Consider the following 20,998-nt stretch of genomic DNA (forward strand, 5'->3'; position numbering starts at 1 on the left):
TATATTTGATTCTATAGCGGAATAAATGCCTGTTGTTTACTTCTATTCAGCCATAATAAATAGTAAACTGTAAGGATTTATAAAGGAGAAATGTACACATCTAACGTATAAAAAGAGTTATCAAAAAAAGCGCACATTGCGGAAAGTCTAAACTTTGCAATAAGGGTTAATTGTTGATGAATGCATTGGACTTTATGACATGTGATGCTTTAGATATTAGACTTGCTATGCAAGATAAAATTGAAATACTATTGTAAATTGAAAAAAATTAGATTTATAGAAATATAACAAATGTACAGATGTATGTTGTATGTACGTGTGCGGATATAGGTGATAGGATGTATGTATTACCTATAGCTCTGTTTATTTGTGGCCGGAAAAAAAATTTTATCAAGAGAAACTGCGATAAAAATTGTTTATCATATTTTTCAACAATGATAACCTTTTTCTTTAGTAATGTAGGAAAAAATCGCTAGCTATCCATTTGGTTTTAAATAGCTTTCTGCTGGTATAATATCTTTATTGTTTGTTGTTATCAGTTTATAAGTAGCTGTGTGAAAAAAAGGAACACAACTCACACACATAATGAGAAAGATTATACATTTCCTTGCATATGGGAGAATACATTTTTATTATAAATATATACAGACATATCATACAGATGGAAGAAATTACATGATTTTTTAAATTTTTTTCAGAGAGATTCTATAAATTCTATGAAATTAATTAGAGTACTGCTATATGTGATGTAGATGAATTTCTATAACTTTTTTTTATGCATATCTGTATTAGCATTATATATCGAAATAATGGATGAATTCGAAATGGAATAAAAATGCATATAAGACTAAAAATGCATATTCAAAAGTAATATATTATTAGGAATTATATATTTATGAATATCTTTCAATAATGTATATTTATACATTATTGAATTATTTTATTAAAAATTCATGGTTAGGGCAATTTGTCAACATGTCGGACACTGAAAAAATGATATTTATATCTTAGAAATTTTGTATATTTTTATTAAAATATCATATATATATATATACACACACACACACACACACACACGCACACACACACACACACACGCATACAGGAGCACACGTGCACGCCACGTCTTTAAAAAGTAGATTATTTATGCTTACATAATTGAAAAGTAAATAAGACAATATGTTAAAGATAGATATAAGTTGCGTTTTGCGAGATATTTTATAAGCACCAGAGACAATGTATCCAACGATTGGGTTGCCCTTTAGCTTAATAGAGAGAATACAGATTTCTAAATTTTTATTGTAAATCTTTATATTTAGAGTATATACGATTCATTCACCTAAAGAAAAAAAAGTTACGTTTTCTAAGTTTAATTATTTTTTAAGAGTAAAAATAAATTTCACTTATATGTCTGCGCTTTTAATATAGCTATATTCATTATAAAATCGATAGAAGATAATTATTGCTTTTTACTGTACTATATGTTTCATGCATTTGCAGTCTCTCTTTCTAAATTGATAATTCCTTTTTTAATTATTTTATAAATTTTATTTGTGTCTGCTATGATTAAATGGCATCTAATATAATGCTTATTGTACAAAAGCAATTTTAAAATAAGTACTTCTGCAAAACGTTATCTTTTAAGAGAAAATTTAAATGAAGTTAAGAGAGAGAGAGAGGGGGGAGGGGGAGATTTATAAAATTTGACATATATATATAAAAATGACATCAACTATGAAAGTACATGCTATATTTACTACAAAATTTACAATTGGTTTTTTAACAGTTTGTCTTGTTTCGTTAACAGTTTATTGGATTTTATATTCATAGAAAAACTGCATTTTCAATAATATTATAAGAATTGAGAAACGAAACAATATTTTTCAGTAAAATGCGGGCTTCATCATTTTTACACATCAAATTGTACACAGACAGATTTTGCGCGTCTATGATAATATTCTCCAATATGACTTTAAGTGCTTGCAAATCAAATAGACAATGATTATGTCCAAAACGATACTTATTAAAACTTATGACTTGACTCTTTTTTATCATAGCATGTAAACGATTCTTAGCAATAAACGATATAAATTCCAGAAATTGTTTATAGTCCATGCCATAAGAGGTTTTTAGCATCAATTGGCAATGTTCATTCCAGTTCTTCATATCCTTGCAGTCGTCAACTTCTTTCATAACAGATCTTAATTCCTTTTTTAGTGCACACCATACATTAGTGATATTACAGCCATTGATCCAATTGTGATTAATAGAAATTGTATCTTCCTTCACAAAAGACGATACATAATTAATTTATCATTAATATCAACAATTTAAATACTCCTTTTACGAAATTCTGTTATTATTTACCAAATTCCAAACTTGATGATGCCATCCTGATGGCACAAACATAATCTCTCCTGCTTCTTGAATTACATCGAAACATTTTAATTTTTCACTATCATACATTTTATACTTCGTATGATCGTTGAGTTCCTCTGAAACCGCATCGTATACCAATTGCCCGTAAAGATCACGAAGATGATCTTCTTCGTGTGGAGGAAAGAGCAACCATCTTTTTTTTCCGACAATATTTGCAGACCAACTGTATGATGTAAAAACATCCGCGTGCAATGGAGTCCTGAACATTATTAGCAGCAGTTAAATCAGTCTGTAGAATGATAGGCAATAATCGATACATAAATAAATAAGAATATTAAGTCACAAAATAATTTTGGCCGAGAGTAATACTTCTCGTAACAAGTTATTTATAGATTTTAAAATGCTAATAGCATCAAATTGATGATCTAATTTAATTTGGGGAGATTATTTCAGATTAATTGTGTTGCAAATCCAAAAGTAATCAGCTCGTTATATATTTAAGATAAATTTATTTAAAAAATACATATAAACAGGCAAAATGTCTGCATTCTTCTAGCAGACTCAGCAGGTTCGAGCAGAAAAAATGACAGCAATCCGCATTACTGCGTCCGCATTAGGCTTGTGTTCTTAACATCGCCTGTCGACATAATGTGAAGGCAAATTGTTGACAAAAACTGAGTAGATCCTGCCGATTCTATTACGTTTTTTCTAGCATGTCAACAGTATTATGTATATCTAATTCTGTAACAATTCTGTTATTTTGTTGGCATAATGTGTAGCAGATATTTAAAAAAATCTGCTTTCTACAGATTTGGCTATCTGGGGATGTACTTTATTTCAACATCTGACTTTGACTATAAGTATTTAGTTTAAACTTTAGTTTAATCCTTTACGACATAGTATTCCACCTTTTTAGTTTCAGTTTTTTGTTTTTCTAACATATTACTACAATAAAAAGAATATTATCAGTGTTTAGAACATCAAATATTAAAAAAACCGTGGAAACATTTCTATTATTGAAATTTTATAAATAAATTGGAAAAATTCATCCTTTTTAACAATAAATATGATTGTGATCAACAATAGCTAATTAGCCGAAAATGAAGTCTGAGAGATTTTTTGGGTCGCTGATTACGAAACTGATGTCAAAATTAAAAAATTCAAAATGGTAGATTCAAAATAGTGGATAAAAAAGCAAAAAATTGCTTGATATCAATGAACTTGTTATTCGGGAGGAACGCTGATTACGAATCTGGCCTCAGATTTTCAAAATTCAAAATGTTGGATCTCATATGGCGAACAAAAGAGCAAAAAATTGCTTGATTTCACTGAAACTTGTTATTCGGGGGTTTTTGCGATCCCTGATTACGAATCTGACCTCAGATTTTCAAAATTCAAAATGGCGGATCCAATATGGTGAACAGAAAATTAAAAAAATTAGTTTCGGGCTGTAAAATCAAGTAATTTTTTAATTTTGATTTCACATTCGCAATAAGTAACCCAAAAAAACCTACTTATTTTACAGAACTAATTTTTAAATTTTTTGTCCGCCATTTTGAATTTCAAAAATATGAAGTCAGATTCGTAATCAGCGACCTCGAAAATCCCCGAGTAACAAGTTACATTGAAATCAAACAATTTTTCGCTATTTCGAAAATCTGAGGCCAGATTCGTAATCAATGACCACGAAAAACTCCCGAGTAACAAATTTCAACTGAATTCTACGTAAAGAAAAGTGTGCTTTAAAGGATTAAGAAATATAAGGGTTATAAATTTTTAGAGTCTGATCAAAATTTCGATTTCGGTTTTGGTCAAAAATTAATTTCAATCAAAAATTAGTTTCAATTTGATTTTGATTTCAACCGAAATTAAGAAAAAATTTCGGTAAGTGATGGCTGCAGTACAGATTCTTGCATAACGCATAATGCATAATGCATTAAGGGAATTAACAATCGAAATTCTTCTTTTCCATGGAATAGGAAGAAAAGAAAAATTCTGTTAAACAAAAAGTGAAAAATAAAAAATGGCCAGCGCAACTTTAGAATTTTTTAATTTCATTTATGCCATTCGAAAGAGAATCGTTTGTACCTCTCCTACTTTCATTTGTATCTCAAAGAGTTCGGAGATACAGCGATTTCAAAATTTCGAAAGTGCGCCAAGAGGAGAAGTCGGTCATTTTTAAAGATATCGAAATGAGACCAATGGCATTCGAAAGAGAATCGTCTGTACCCGTTTGTATCTCTCCTATTTTCGTTTGTACCTCAAAGGGTTCGGAGATACAGCGCGTTTCAAAATTTCGAAAATGCCAAGAGAGGAAGTTGGTTTTTAAAGATATCGAAATGGGACCAACGGCGAAAGGAAAAGTGACTAAGGTAAAAATTGAGTTCGCTATACTAAGTTCGCTATATAGGAGTCGCGCAAAAACTGAAACGCGCTGTATTTCCGAACTCTTTGAGGTACAAACGAAAGTAGGAGAGGCACAAATGGGTACAAAGGATTCTTTTTCGAATGGTATAAGTGAAATTAAAAAATCTTAAAGTTGCGCACTGGCCATTTTTTATTTTTCATTTTTTGTTTAATTGTTTGAGGTATAAGTGAAATAATAATACAAACAAGTACAAACGAAGTACAAACTGCGGTATTAATTTTTATTTTTGATAAAGTTGAGCGCCAGGTTCACATCGGTAAATTCTGATTAGTTGATTTGCTTATGTACTACTACTATGAATTATGCAAAAGTCTGTGCTGCGGCCTTGAACCAAAACTGTATAAATTGCAATGTGTACAAATTGTACAAATTGCAATTGCGCTAGTGAGTATTCAAAAAACTATATCTATTGTCATCGACTGATCGACGCCGTTTGCTGTAAACGACGCCGACTTCCTTCTTTATTCTTTTTTACTAGTCAAGTCGTCATAAGTCTAGTGCCTGAAACTCCTTATAATGTATAGAAAATTCCTTGTAATAAGAAATAATAAGATATTAATAAAATCTTATTTTTAAAAGAGTGCATAAATTTTACATATTTTGACTTTTTCCAATGAATCTGAAAATTATGTGGTGTTTATAAGATTTATCCAATTTCGGTTTTGGCAAAAATAGAATAAAAACCGAATATTCGTTTTCGATTTCGACCGAAGATAAAAAAGTTGTTTCGGTTGGACTCTACAAATTTTGTAAACAAAATTGTAACATCAAAAGTGTATTTACCAGGTCTCTTTTGGTCCCATGTATACAAACATGTAATCGTCATTTAATTCGGGATGAGCAATGTAATATTCATTTAACCAATCTGATACAAAATACTGAGGTACTTCATACATTGGGACATTCGAGAAACTTCTCACGCAATGCCAATCTTTCAAATATAATAATGGCATCGATTTATCATAACAGCTTCGCTTATAATCAGCCCAATATTCCAAGTAACTCTTCATGGACATGTTATTCTTAAATTGCGAATTATAAAACTTTCTATTACAATCAGCAACTGGGACAATGGAAGGTCCTGAGCAATAAAGATTACATTAATAATCTAAACAGTGCAATCCTTCCTTTCTTTCATTTTGCACATACCAAACAGCTTGCGGAGCATCTCGAAATTAGGTGCACCGTTTAGTACCCATTCATGCCTGCATGGCCAGTTCTTGATTGCTTGAAAACTGATGACGCACGGTTTATTACACATTAGATACTTCGAGAAGAAATCATTGTACGTCACCGTCGAGTCGATTCGCTCGATCATAGTGATAACGCAATCATCCTCATTTGGGAATGAGCTATTGCTGATCTCAATGAGTGTTGACATGATTCATATGATCGAAATTCGATCTTCATCATTCGACTTAACGAATCATCGCATTTGTAAAGGCGACATTTGCAATATTCAGCAGCGATGTAATTTGATGTAAATCTAAATAAAAATTGATAAAGATGTTCAGTGCTGTCAAGGACATGCAAAGATGTCAACGCCAACTAATGCATAAATACTCTCGATAATTATTAGAATATAACTAATACGAGTCCCCCCCTTCCTTTAGAATCTTTATTTTCTGTTCTGAATTTAACTGAATTGAACTAGTGCAATCCAGGGTATTGATCATGAAATTTTTTTCCTAGAATGAAAAATGAAAAATTTCTCTATTAACTTCAATGGTTAAAATTTTCACTTTCCATCCCAGGAATAGTTTCATGATTGATACCCTGCAAGAGTATGTAACTGACGAGCGTAAGCATGCAGGCAAGGAATAAAAAACATTTTAAGATAAAAATGGCGTCCCATATTATTTACATAAAAGTATTTTTGGTCCAACCGAGTTTGCACTAACTAGAGATCTACATATAGAATGCATTCGGGGAGACGTTATTTGCGCTATTTAGCGCTACAAACTGTTTGCAGATAGCGTTAACAAACATGACATCACTAATACAGGATGGGCCATTTAAAATTTGGAATTTAATTTGGCTCTAAAAAAAAAACGCATGAATATTTTTCAAAGTTTATAGCTTTATTGGAAAGGTAATACATTGTCATTAAACATGAAATACAATTTCATTCAAATGACTTCCACGGCTGATTGCACAATACCCCATTCTATCAACCCAATTTTTCAGTATATTTTCCACTGTACGAGCGCGTATTTCATCAATGGCAACTTTGATTTCATGTTTTAATTCTTGAATCGTTTCTGGCTGGTTAACATATCACTCATCCTTGACGGTTCCCCATAAAAAATAGTCCAACGGAGTCAAATCGCAGCTGCGAAGCGGCCAATTGACATCAGCATTTCGGCTGATTATGCGATTTTCGACAGTGCGCAAAAGATCGATTGTAGCATTGGCTGTGTGGCAAGTTGGTGCGCCGTCTTGTTGAAACCAAATGTAGTCTATGTCCTCCTCTTCAAATTTGGGAAGCAAGAATTCGTTTAGCATGGCGCGGTAGCACTCGCCATTGACAATGATGGCACCTCCTTGCTCATTTTCGAAGAAAAATGGTCCAATGATACCGCCGGACCAAAAACCATACCAAACAGTTGTGGATGCATCGGCTTCTCCATGACGACGTGCGGATTCTCTGACCCCCAAATACGACAATTCTGCTTGTTCACATAGCCATCAAGGTGAAAATGAGCTTCGTCAGAAAAGATGATTTTTCGATAAAAATGCTCATCTTCAACCAAGCGTTGTTCAGCCCATTGGGCGAACCGAAAACGCATCGGATGGTCATGCGGCTTCAATTCTTGCTAATTGTACAGCTTGAATTTTGTACGGCTTCATACTGAGATCTTTATTCAAAATTCTTCTCAAAGAAGTGCATGAAATGTTCAAGTTTTGAGAACGATGACGAGTTGATGGTTGTTCAAACACACTCTGAGCAACAACAGCAATGTTTTCGGTTGATCTTACTGGACAAGTACGTGAACGAGTTGCTTTATCCAATAAGGATCCAGTTTGCCGAATTCGCTTCACAAATTGATCCACAAACTGCATTGAAAGCATTTCTTTTCTATCAAATTTTCCACGTAAATTTCTTATAGTTTGGGTTGAAGACTCACCACTTTGGAAGTAAGTTTTCAATATTTCCCCATTTTGTTCAAGCGTATAGCGACCCATTTCGTAAATGTCAAAAAATTAAATTTCTGATATGTCATAAATGTTATTACGCCTTTCAACAAACATAAGTAGTTGAAATTGCAAACGCTAGATGACCCTGTAGTAACGTGTACGCGCTATCAACGCTATTCCTTCCGAGATATTGTATTGGTAGCGTTAGTTTTATAGACCGTGAACGATCCTAGCGTAGCGTTGGTAGCGTTTAACATTCATCAAAGTTAGATTAATGTTTAAGATTTTTGAGTGTCACCAAATTTTTTTCTCTTAGAATTTTGTAGAGTAAACGTACGTAATGTGTGAATTTCAAATTTTATCATAATGAATGCAATCTCAATTTTAATCTCTACTGATGGCTTGTCATTAGGCTGGAATGAAAGTAATTCTTGTGTATCATTTTTTTTAACTTTTTAAAGTTTCTGCAAAGTTCAACTTGTGTATTTGATTTCATTATAAATGTGAAAATCAGAGGTATCTGTTATTGGCAATTTTTAATTCCCGTGTACGGAAAAAAGTTACTATTGTGATATAGTGCGGCAGGATATTCCGCTGCAGATGCTTATTAGAATCCTTATTAGATATAGATATGCTTCTTCTTTTAAAATCGATAACGGATATTCAAGGATTCTTTTATCTAATTAATTTACTTAATGTAACTATTAATTTTTTGATCTAGTTTCTACATTGTTCACTTCGGCCTAGCGGCAAACTATCATAGAGATTGCAATTGAAATTGCGTTCTGTTATTCACTACGAGAAAATAAAAAATTTACATTATAAATACTTTACAAAACCTTTAATATTTTAATTATAGGGAAAAGTTTGGTTAGTAACTGGAAACAGAATCCCCTACATTAATTTAACCTCGACGAATTATATCTCTTTGGTTAAACGCTACCAATACTACGCTAGGAGCGTTCATCAAATTTGCTAACGCTATCGTACTATTGGCTCCAAGATCAGCGTTGGTAGCGCCTGCGTCTATAGCGCGAATAATGTTTCCCCGAACGTGACTCCCATAACAAAGAAGCGCAATCGGCATATTTAAAAGTTATAATTAATCATTCGAAGAAAAAATGGCGCCCTGCGTTTCCATCTGTCATTTCGCAAACGGAGTGCGATTCCTATAACAGTAGTGTTTCTACTGACTACAAAAAAATACTGATTCTTTTTGGAGACTACAGTATACATATCAAGATTTAAAAATTATGATACCGAAATTAGAATCCTAGAAGACTATCCGTAGAAAAAAATGGCGGAACCAATTAGAAATTGGGACAGCGATTGCGCTTCTCTGTTATATCTAGGATTCTAGTACTAACCTGGGTTAAAGTAATGATGTTTCGTACTCTCCTATTGTTGGTAGAGCATATAACATCAACCAATAGCGAAGCATCTTCTAACTCAAGTTGCAAACCCGGTCAAACCGAAAACACTATTAGATTCGTGTGAAATGCTATTAGATTCAATGAATGCAATTCCATTTTTAAAAATTCTTAAAGTTAATGACACAAAATATTTTTATATATAGGCTTGCTATTATTTATATATATTTGTCATTTTATTACTCATAATTATTTAGAAGACGCCCCTTACTTTTAATAAAATTATGCTTATTTGTCACATTTTCGCATGAAACGAAAGAATCTGATAGTAAAATGTCATGCCTAAGCCTGCAAACCAAAATATTAAGCATTAAAGTTGACGACATTATGGTTAGGAAATCTGTCACATCGATTTAATGCAGTGCTATGTACACGTATTTTATAGCGTTTTCTCTTGGGATATACTGAGTATAACCTCGCACTACACCAGTTGTGCATAAGTGCTGCATCAGTGCTGCACTACACAAGTGTACATACATCATGACATACTATTTCATGCTATCGTGTTTAATTCTGCTGCCGGTTGACTTTCATTTTCAAATTTTTAATGTCACACTGGCTCTACACCGTCTCTTTGAGATCATGTAGCAAAATCTCACTTTGTGCATAAAATTTGCACTATACTATAGCCACGGAAACACGTTACACTGAATGAATTTGCCTACCACCGAAACACGCACTCTCTGAATGTTGCAGTGGTAGGCAATAGTGCAGCCAAGAGAAAATGCTATTAGACTGTATTTATTTAGAATCGTTACTTCTTCTCCAATTTCAATGAAATTATGCTCGGCGCGAATTTTGAATTTTACATGAAATGAAAGAATCTGGCAGTAAAATGTTGTGCCTAGTCTTGCGAACCGAGAGATTAAGCGTTGAAGTTAACGACTATTGAGGTTAGGAAATCTGTCAGTTGTGAAATATCGTGATGAAAATATGTAACTGCGATCACATTTTCATGCTTTATGGCTTTAGGTTTTTTATTAATTTGCTTCTAGCGATTAACGTTTATTTATTAATATTCAAATTGTCTTATTTTCATCGTTTAGGGTTACACTTTTCGCACATAGCAAGAATAGAGTTTTTGTTTTGAAAATGCATCGAATGAGCCTGGATGGCAATCGAATGGATTCAGATTTTTAGAAATATTGGTTCACGAAAATTAATGCTTTTCAATCCTGAATGCATTTTTATTCATTTATAGAAATTGCATTGATCTCTATACCTTTCAATATCTCTATGCCTTTCAATCTAAAAATAACATTAGCTTTTTTTGTGCACAACACATTGTGAATACTGTTCAATTCAAAATTCTGAATAGGAAATGCAGTTTTTCAATCCAATTGCATCCAATTGAATTTAATTGATCCAATTAAATCCAATTAAATCCAAAAAAAGTATTCGCTATTAAAATACGCGTTCGGATAGAAAAAAATTTCAATCCATTTTAATCCATTCTCGTTTGCTGGGCTGATTCTAGACTTAGTGCAGCCAGTACAATAAACTTGTGCACTAAGTTCTGTTGCACTGGAACAAAAAACATCGTTGCTGACGCCATTTTGGGAACAGAAAACATTTTAGTGTACACTTTTTGAATTAACGCAACCAGTGCAGGAACAGAAAGAAACCTTTAATAAAAATATACTCATTCGATGCGTTTCATTCAAAACGAAAGAATGACAAAACAATGCGGCGGTTGGCCTCGTGAATAGAATTATTAAGCATTCGAGACTTTAGAAGTTAAGATATCTGTTATTCCGACTCTATTATTATATATATGTTCTGTTTTAATTACACAAATTTATTGCTTTAAAAACACAAATTCACTATTTTAAAAACACAAATTCACTGCTTTACAAACACAATTCACTGCTAATGCAAAGAATTTATGTGCTTAAACAGTGAATTTTTAAAATAGTGAATTTGTTTTTAAAGCAATGGCTGCATTCAGCAGAGAAAGCAGTTTTGCAACTGTTGTAAAATTTTTCACTATGATTAGTTTATACAGATTTAGATCTGTAAGAAAAAGCAAGAACCAATCGTCTCAGCAAACGAGAATGGATTGAAATTTTTTTCTATCCGAATGCGTATTTTAAATAGCGAATATTTTTTTTGAATTCAATTGGATTCAATTAGATTTAATTGGATACAATTGGATTGAAAAACTACATTTCCTATTCAAAATTTTGAATTGAACATTCACAATGTGTGTGTTGTGCACAGAAGAAGCTAAAATTATTTTTAGATTGAAAGGCATAGAGATATGCTCCATGCAATTCCTATAAATGAATAAAAATGCATTCAAGATTGAAAAGCATTCATTTTAACATTCGTGAATCAATATTTCTGAAAATCTGAATCCATTTCAATTCATTTCAATCTATTTTCGTTTGCTGGGATATTGAAGAATTTTGCAACAGTTGCTGCTTTCTCTGCTGAATGCAGCCAATGAATTTGTGTTTTTAAAACAGTAAATTTGTATAATTAATAATGTAGAATGTACACATAGCACTGTATCGAGTGGAGATGATAGATATTTTAACCTCTAAAGTTCCGAGCTTTAACGCCTAATAACTCAATTTAATCGCCGTGTTTTTTTTTTGCTAGATTCTTTCATTGATTGAAAACGCGTCGAATGAGTACATTAATTTTTATTAAGATTCGAAAGGGAGGATCGATATTCTAAATAATTACTATATCACTTTCTGTAATTTTTTTGATAATTATTTAGAGTGTATTCGGGATGACCATGATGGAAGGGATAAAATCTACAATGTGCTCTTTGTTTCCTGTTTCTTGTTTTTTTCTTCTTTTTATCATTTTATCATTGTATTTTTTACTACGTATTATATATTTCTTGTTTCTTTAAAAGTTTGTTAATCTTTTATCTTGAGCGATATAAAATAAAAAACTGGATAAGAAGCAAAAAGACAAGATGTAAAAAATAAAAGGCAAGAAACAGGAAACAAAAAGCACGTTGTACAACAGATTTTTGGATTGGACAATTTAGAGCTGCGAGTAATTTCTTATGTATAATACATATACAGGGTGTCTCGTAAGTTTTGGTCAATCGCTTTTGTGTAGATAGAGCGGACTAAACTGAGTCGAAAAGTTCTCTACTATTTTGCAATAATTAACAAGGTATTAATTATTAAAAATTGCCAAATATTGATTTTAAATAATTTTTTACTCATATACTATCAACTTTATAGAAAAACTGTAAAAGACAAAAATTTATTTTCTTTTTATAAATTCTGAGAATTTTTTCAGAATTTTTTTAGAATTTTTTAATACCATACTTTCTCATGTTAGTAAAAAATAAGAAAATGCAGTACTAAAAAGTTGATCAAAAATTCTGAAAAAATTCTTAAAGTTCTATGAGAAGAAAATAAATGATTTTTATCTGTTGTAATTTTTCTGTAAAATTGATACTATTTGAGTAAAAAATTATTCAAGACCAATATTTGACAATTTTTAGTAATTAATATCTTGTTCAATAATTATTGCGAAAATTGCATAATGATAGAGGACTTTTCGACTCAGTTTAATCCACTCTATCTACAAAAGCGATTGATTAAAACTTACGGGACATCCTGTGTATAAAAACATATGTATAATACGTATAACACGTATAGCACATAAAATGTATAAAACGTACTATAATACGTATAATATACAGTATTATATGGTATAAACACCATGTATAATACTTTATGTTTAAAGATGTCTAACCTTGGCTGGATAACTGGTGTGTGCAGTTGACGCTATCTCTCTCTAAAATCTCCATCCTCTCTGTCTATGGATGTCGAATCGATGTTGATTCGACGAAAGCACCAAATTGAAATTCGAATCGATGTCGATTTCATTACCATTTCTAACTGGGTATGAATACCATATTTAGCATTTAGTTGATAGCTCGATTCGCCCACGGACATCCATAGACAGAGAGGCTAGAAATTTTAGAGAGAGAGAGAGAGACACAGCGTCCAACTGCACATATCATGTTATCCCTTCTATCATGGGGGAGACATTATTCGCGCTCATTCTATCAATAGGCGCGTTCAAGTTGACAAAGCGGCTAGCCTACTCGCCGAGCAAATGAACATAATTGATTGTTACTTATAGATCTAATCAATCATATTCAATCGCTTAGTAAGCATGTCTTCTAGTCACTTTGCTATCTTAAACTTACCCAATGCTATTCCTTCCGAGATAGTGTATCGGTAGCATTAGCGTTTGCAAGTTCCGTGAACGACTCTAACATAGCGTTGGTAGCGTTTAAAGCCGGTTCTACGTTAGTTGCAAGTCGATTATAAATTTGTTGTGACAGCCAATATGAAATATTGATTTCAAAATGCAAGTTTCAGATTGGCTGTCACAACAAACTTTCGATCGGCTTGCAACTAATGTAGAACCGGCTTAATATTCGTCAAGATTAGATTAATGTTCGAGAGGATTCTGTTCTCGAGTGGCACCAAACTTTTCATTCTTTAGAATTTCATAGAATAAACGTAAGTAATATGTGAATTTTTATTTTATCGTAGTAAACGCAATCTCAATTTCTTTGCAATTACCGGCTTTCCACTAGGTTTCCATAGAATAAAGTCTATCTCTAGATAGTCCATGTTCTAAAAATGGTATGCGTGTCCGAAATGTGTGTTTACTCAATTGACAATATGAATGTATGTGTTTTGTCACCTCTTCCTGTGAGAGCTCTCTAGGCCAGAGTGAACATAATTCTTGCTTGTATAAGTACTATCTTTAACTTTTCAAAGTTTCTGCAGTTCAATTTGTGCATTTGATTTCATCACAAATGTGTAGAAGGTCGAAGACGTCTTGTTACTAACGATTTTTTATTCCCGTGTGTGGAAAGGAGTTGCTATTGCGATATACTACTAGTAGTGTGGCAGGGTATTCCGCTACAGATGCCTAAGGTTCTAATTGATCTAGATACTTTGGGTGTTTACGACGAATTGTCGGATTTCCAATCCGACCGACTAGTGATATTCATTGCAACACAAGTATTGCAACCGTTTTGATTTTCTGTTGAGATAGGAGCATTCTTTTAGATCTAAAAATATAATTCAATCAGCACGAAGAAAATACCAACAGTTGTAAAATAAACATTCTGAACGCAACCATTGCATTTCAAAAAATTCCCTGATCTAATCGGATTGATCTCACAAGTAAACCTATGGAAGTGCTGGAACCATTCGTTTTTAATGAAATTTCTCCGTAAGTTTTACTTGTCAGAAGTAATCGGATTAGATCGAATAAATTGTGAGAAGCACAGCAGAATAAATTGTGCAATGCGCACAAATATGCGTGATGTAAATTTAATAAAAAGAGTGCGTAAAAACAAACAAGTATATACGTTAATTATTAATTTTAATAATATTGTGTATTTATTGTGTCTCTTATTCACTACAAAAAAAATTAAAAATTCACGTTACATATACTCTATAGAATTAAAAATTTAAATTATTAGAGAGAAAAGTTTGGTCGGTGATCTAGAACAGAATCCTTAAAGCCTTAAACACAATGCGAAGGAATAGCGATAGCGGTAGGAATAACACGATTTCAATCTATCAAAAATCAGATACACTCGAATATACACTTTGTGATTTGAAAACTTTATTTCTATCGCTGTTATTTCTCTTGCTCTCACTATTCTTTTACACTGTTTAAGGTTTTACATTAACTTAACCTCAAATATTAAAATTTCTCTGGTTAAGGCTTCTGACTAGTCGCGGCGGTCATGTTGGAATCGTCAGAAGCTAGGAATGATACATGATGATGATTAATTTATGTTGCATGCCATTTTTAAATATCGATGAATGAAAAATGAAATCGCTTTAAAACACTTGTACAAATCAATAAAAACAGTTTTTTTCTCCCTTGGTATATTTTATATTTTATTCGTTTCAACAGTTGTCGGACCGTTATTCGAAATACAAAATGAGACGTAGAACATTAAAATCTATTAGTTAAGTAGAAAAAAAATAAAAAAATATCAAAAAAGATCTTTTTTTCACTCGCTCTCTTCATTGAGATTTAAACGCAAAGCTTTGAAATTCTATTTAGGCCTTGATTTTGTCCTTTTATGTATATCATTTCGGATATCAATCTCTTATTATATGAAGATTCGCTGTCCAATATCTTCACTTCATTCCATAAAATTATAATTAAGATTTATACGGTGATCAGAAATGACCGATGGAGAACCCGTTTTGACTTAAGGTATGTTACATTAAAGATATGCATATTAATTTAGCTGTTACTATATCTAAAATAAAAAACTTTCCAGTTAATATAGAGATAAAAAAATTTTTTGCAATCTTAACCTTCATTAATTTTGCTGAATATTATCTCACATATTACATTGTCTGTATGCATTGTCTTTAATCATCTTGTTTTCTAACGTTAAACTTTGTTAAAATTTATATTCAATTCTATTATTTCAATCTTGCGTTATATTTTTATTTATATTACATGTGTTTTCTACAAGATCATATTCATGTTTGCGTTCTACGTTCATTTATAATAGAAAGATTCTCATTCTTTTCAAATTGACATCAGAAGCATATAATAATTAACTGCAAGTAGTTATCATTCACGTCCTTTCTGTTATACATTATAATTGTAATGTTACGATAATTATTTTTATGTTATCAGCGTTTATCTTAAAGAGCGAAATATTTATTTGTATTATGTTTTGTTTATTTTCCAACCGTTATTTATTATGTATGTTTTTATTATTGATAATGATCCGATTGCGATCGAAACTGTTATTGCTAGCATTCTTTATTAAAATTTCAACTTAAAACATTTTCATTTCCTTTTTATTTTTTTGTACTTTCTACTTATTTTGTTTTGTTTTTATATAATAATTTTTGACTCGTAGCTTTCTTTTTTTCTTTGTTTTTTTAAAAAATTGTTACGTTTAAAATTATATTGAATTATTGGAAAATGTCACGTCTGAAGAATTTGTGATATGTAATGAGATAAAATATGTCACGATTTCAGTCATTTTTTTAAAAAGTCACGTATCTCGTTTTAGAATCGTGACATACTTTTCAAAAATATGTCATGATTCTGATACGAGATATGTGACTTTTAGAAAGTTAGATCTTATCTTATTACATATCACAAATCAGATGTGACATTTTCCAATTCAATGCATTTTCGATTATAAGATAAGTATAGTGTGTTCAAAATAAATTATAACATAAGATATAATATAAAGTTACATGTACGTTCAAGATAAGTATAAATGGACAATATAAGAATATTCATGTAGCAGTTTTATATTTAATCAATGCAATTTGTCATAAGGAGTTTTGTCATAATCATATCTATGCAATTTGTTATATTGTTTTTATATTACGATTTAAAGCCAATCTTTGGAAATGATTATCAATCCACTTAAGGTTGTTCGACTTTTATTAGCATCTATAAGTTCAATATATCTAACAGAAGCACCAGTAACTGAAGCAGAAATATTAAAAGAAAATATACAAAAATTATTGCTGGATAGCATTTTTCACTATAATGAATTGGAAGTAACAGAAGAAACCTATCTTGATTATCAAGACCTTATAAACTACATAATTCTAAAATAATTAAAGATGATGAAGAAGCATAGAGTGAAGATAATTTGAATTCTCATCTTCAATGTTCAAATGATAACGCACTTTAACAGTTTTTATAAAAGACGAGCTGTTGAGTATTGGCGGAATTGGGACAATTAAAGAAAAAAATAAAAACAAAAGGAATCGTTCGCTAATCAGTGCAAAATAAATTTAGAAGAGTTTCATCTGAACTTCAATTAAGACGATGGAAAGAATAATTACATTCAGATGGAAATCGTATAGAAAAATTGTCTTACATCTCCAAATTTACACATAATTTATTGTTGAATAAGATAGTGATATCGATCTACAAAGATAGGCTTTATAAGCTCAAGAAGAAATAGGAAATTTAAATCTTATATTTAAAGCATCTCAATTGGGTTAAATATCAAGATTTAAGAAATCTCATCGAATTGTTTCGAGAATATTACGAAATTTGTAACTAGAAGAACAATAGAAGATTTCATTGAATTGCAAAATACAGCTAATGATTTTCTGAAAACAGTGAAACACTTATCGAACAGTTCGGATCTAAAAATGTTTTTAATTCTGATCAAAGTTTCCAATTGGAAATTCATTCTGGAAGGTCATTGTCTAAAGAGTAAAGAAAGTAGAGTGTGTTGTACAATCTATCATCAACAACATATTCATATACCATACAATCAATAATATCGTGTAATGGAAATTTGCTGTCACCTTTATTTATTGTATTGAAAGAAACTAATATATTTGGACCAAGAGTACAAGGAAACCTTATTTACCAATAAATGTTATTGTAAAAGCATCGAAATCTGAAAATGATTTCAGATAATTAAATAAATTTTCTTTTACAATACATTTTCAGATACTGTTTTACTATTAAAAAGTAAATATAAATTTGCATAAACGAAATAATATAATGAAATTACAATCTCTGATACATAATCAATTGTCATCCCCGCGATATCACAACTTACAATATTTAAATATTCGTAGTTTAAAAATGGTTACAAACGAAAGACCAGAAGAATTTGAAAATCCAACAGAATTTAGTTTTGACAAAAGTTCAACAATATGTGATATCGAAGGTTGTAATATAGTTGTAGTAAAATGTTCGTGGTGCAAGAAGTCGTTATGTTTAAAACATTTTTTCATCGAGTATCATTATTGTAATGAGTAAACGAACAAAATATAAATTTATTGTGTATAAACATTTACAAATTGTTTCATTACTAATTAGTATAATATATACGTTTTAAAATTATTATGTAAACGACAAGTAAATAAGATATTAAAGCGTAAAACTAAAAATAACTTTAAGAAAATAATTTTAAGATATTATAAGGAAGTAATGTACAGAAATGAATAAAAAAGTTTTACTCACTTTAAGAAATAATAAAACTATAATACTTATTATAACTCTTAATATTATTTATAATTTATAATGTTACAAATATCAATCATGTCAATTTTCTTATTCATTGATTTATGTATTTTATTGTTCCAATGACAATTATTTTTGCACATGAGCATAGATAGCGTATATACGAAAGCGTTAACAATTAATTCTCAAAAATGATATGTCGTGTTGTAACTTTATTACACATGGTTGAATTTGTAAAAAAATAATTTTTAATTTGGTAAAAAAAAAGATTAAAAATTTAAGAAAATTATGGGTGGTGGTATTTTATTAAAAAAATAAAAAAAAAGTTTTTTTCTTTATAAGTTTAAAGTACTCTTGAAATAGTACAACTTTTATTTAAAAAATTTTTTTCTATCTTTTATATTCCCGACGATATTCGGCTCGAAAGAAAAATACCGTTTTTTTTCAAAGAGATGTTTTATCCCTTAAACATGAGTTAGCGCACGTATAAAAAAATACTTGTCTCTTAGATTTTCGTGTTTTACAACATATTTCATGGAGAATCAAATCGGTTTCGCACAGTTGTGATATTTCCCTTGTTAGTAATAAAACAATTTTTTAACAACAATTGTTCAGTTACCTAAACTATTATAAAACGACCTTAAAAAAGTTTGTATCTTTCTTCGTACAAAAAAATGAAACAATTCCGTTAATATGCGTCATATCAAATAGCCGTGAAAAATATTCGACAGCTGACATTTTTCTACTTTAAAAAATTTAAAAAAAAAGATTATCCTCCGATTATTAAGAGCCGAGATAACAATTTTTTTTCAAACTTATTGTGGCTCTAATTTTTAAGAATTCCGCTTGGCACCAATTTATCAAGGAAGAATCGAATTTGCTATTAAAAAATTCTCGAATTTTTTGCTGCCGAAAAAATTTGTTTAAAACCATTGAAAAAGAATGTGAACAAGGCAGCTCGTCGAACGGAGTGATGAAGATCGGACCGCTTGGCGACTCACGTCTGATTTCGTTAAAATTTGCTAAATTTACATTTTCTCAACAATAAATTGAATCATGACGGTTTTTTAAAATTTGGGATAGCTCGACGAGATATAAACGATATAATAGCTTAACCAAATGTTTCGCAAAGTAATTGTAACATGAAATATTTAGTTTTTTATATCTTGAATTTTTATTTATTCGTTTTTATTATTAAAAAATCATGTTTAAATATGGAGTGCATGTCTGATTAATAAATTTAAGTCACATTATATTTCTTTATTTAATATGCAGTAAAAAGTGTCCAATTGGTCAATTAATGTATGGAATCATCAGTACAAAATTGTTTTTGAGAATAATAGATCAATTTTAATGTTTCTCATTTTGTAAGTATTTCAAATACCTACATTTTTTTATATCGAACTTTTTTTCATACAATCAATATCTTTCGTTTTATAAGCGAAAAATTTTTTGCAACTATTCGATTTTTTTTCGCATATTTTCTTCACAAATCTCGAGTCTTAAATATACGTATTTCTTTTCTGATTCTTTTCGAGACTTTCGTGAAGAGAAATGCTTATTTATAAATTTTTTCCGGTAAAATTCTACTTCTGAACTATTCTTGCTACTTGAGTTTGTGAAGGAGGGATATATTATGTAACGTGCATGAAAAATCATAAACAATTAAATATCTCCTAAACTGTTGCGTTTTAACATGATTTATATTATTCTGGATTAATGGGAGAGATACACTATTACTACAATTTATTAAAACTTATATATTAAAATGCTCCCCTTTGTTGGCTGGGGCCGCCCAGTAGCCAAGATTGTCGAGAAAGTATTTTCGATCACTTGAAACAAGCGACTAGAAAAAAAGCTCGCTATCTCGTTCACTTTCGGGGCGCCGCAGGCGAGCAAACGACGGACATGAGCTTATGCTGAAATGTGTGGCGGTTTCGCCAGACCGCCATCTGATTCTGTGTCGTCACCGTCAACGCAGAGTTTTTGATGAGTAATCAGGAGCTTTAGGCTCTGCGCACAATGGAGGAAATATTAAAAACAGGAATAGATATTAATATTTTAACCTATCAGATATATCAGTTAACGTCGAAATATTCTGATAAAAAATTAGAAATGTTAAAATCTTATTATGTATTCCTAATATTTCTTCGTTTGTGCAGAGCCTTAACGCTATTAATGCTAGAGTCGTTCATGAAGCTTGCTAACGTTATCGCGCTATTGACTCCACGAATTTAGCACAGAGAAACTTGACAGAAGACATGACGGTCCAAAATCGATAACCGTAAAATGCTGTCGCGCACTATTGCTCCTTGATAAAGTGGATGTAAACTACATAGCAAGATCCACATTTCTGAGAGTACATACATCCACTTTTCAAGGCTAAAAATGATAAATCGATATTTGGTTCATATAATCGTGTTACATTCACAAACTATGGATCAGAAATATTCATTTCTGTAACCTTACATGCGCATAATATTTATTTCGCTTCAAAGTATTAACATTAAGGTTGTCTCTGATGAAAATTTTTCTCAGAATTTTTGATAATTTTTATATAATTATAAATAATTTCTATAATTATAAATAATTATATAATTATAAATTATATAATTAAATTATATAATTATAA

The 20,998-nt window shown here is 30.8% G+C and overlaps 1 protein-coding gene across 3 annotated transcripts in view; it reads right to left on the reverse strand.

Annotated features, from left to right (window-relative positions):
• Positions 1 to 1,733: 1,733 nt before the first annotated feature.
• The window catches only part of LOC108687620 (jmjC domain-containing protein 4), a 50,549-nt gene continuing 31,284 nt past the window's right edge, over positions 1,734 to 20,998 (reverse strand). The window contains exons 1-6 of one of the 3 annotated variants that reach the window (XM_018193491.1): positions 11,916 to 11,965; positions 9,587 to 9,663; positions 5,957 to 6,293; positions 5,591 to 5,888; positions 2,368 to 2,638; positions 1,734 to 2,283 (exon numbers count right to left, since the gene is read on the reverse strand). In XM_018193491.1, the coding sequence (XP_018048980.1) occupies positions 1,825 to 2,283; positions 2,368 to 2,638; positions 5,591 to 5,888; positions 5,957 to 6,188 (1,260 nt within the window). In that variant the 5' untranslated portion in view covers positions 6,189 to 6,293; positions 9,587 to 9,663; positions 11,916 to 11,965 and the 3' untranslated portion in view covers positions 1,734 to 1,824. Of the gene's footprint in view, positions 2,284 to 2,367; positions 2,639 to 5,590; positions 5,889 to 5,956; positions 6,294 to 9,586; positions 9,748 to 11,915; positions 11,966 to 20,998 lie in introns of those variants that run through there. The other 2 variants (XM_018193492.1, XM_018193490.1) reach the window with 2 other exon arrangements.

Source organism: Atta colombica, unplaced genomic scaffold (genome assembly GCF_001594045.1).
Source record: "Atta colombica isolate Treedump-2 unplaced genomic scaffold, Acol1.0 scaffold21, whole genome shotgun sequence".
Classification (NCBI taxonomy): domain Eukaryota; kingdom Metazoa; phylum Arthropoda; class Insecta; order Hymenoptera; family Formicidae; genus Atta; species Atta colombica.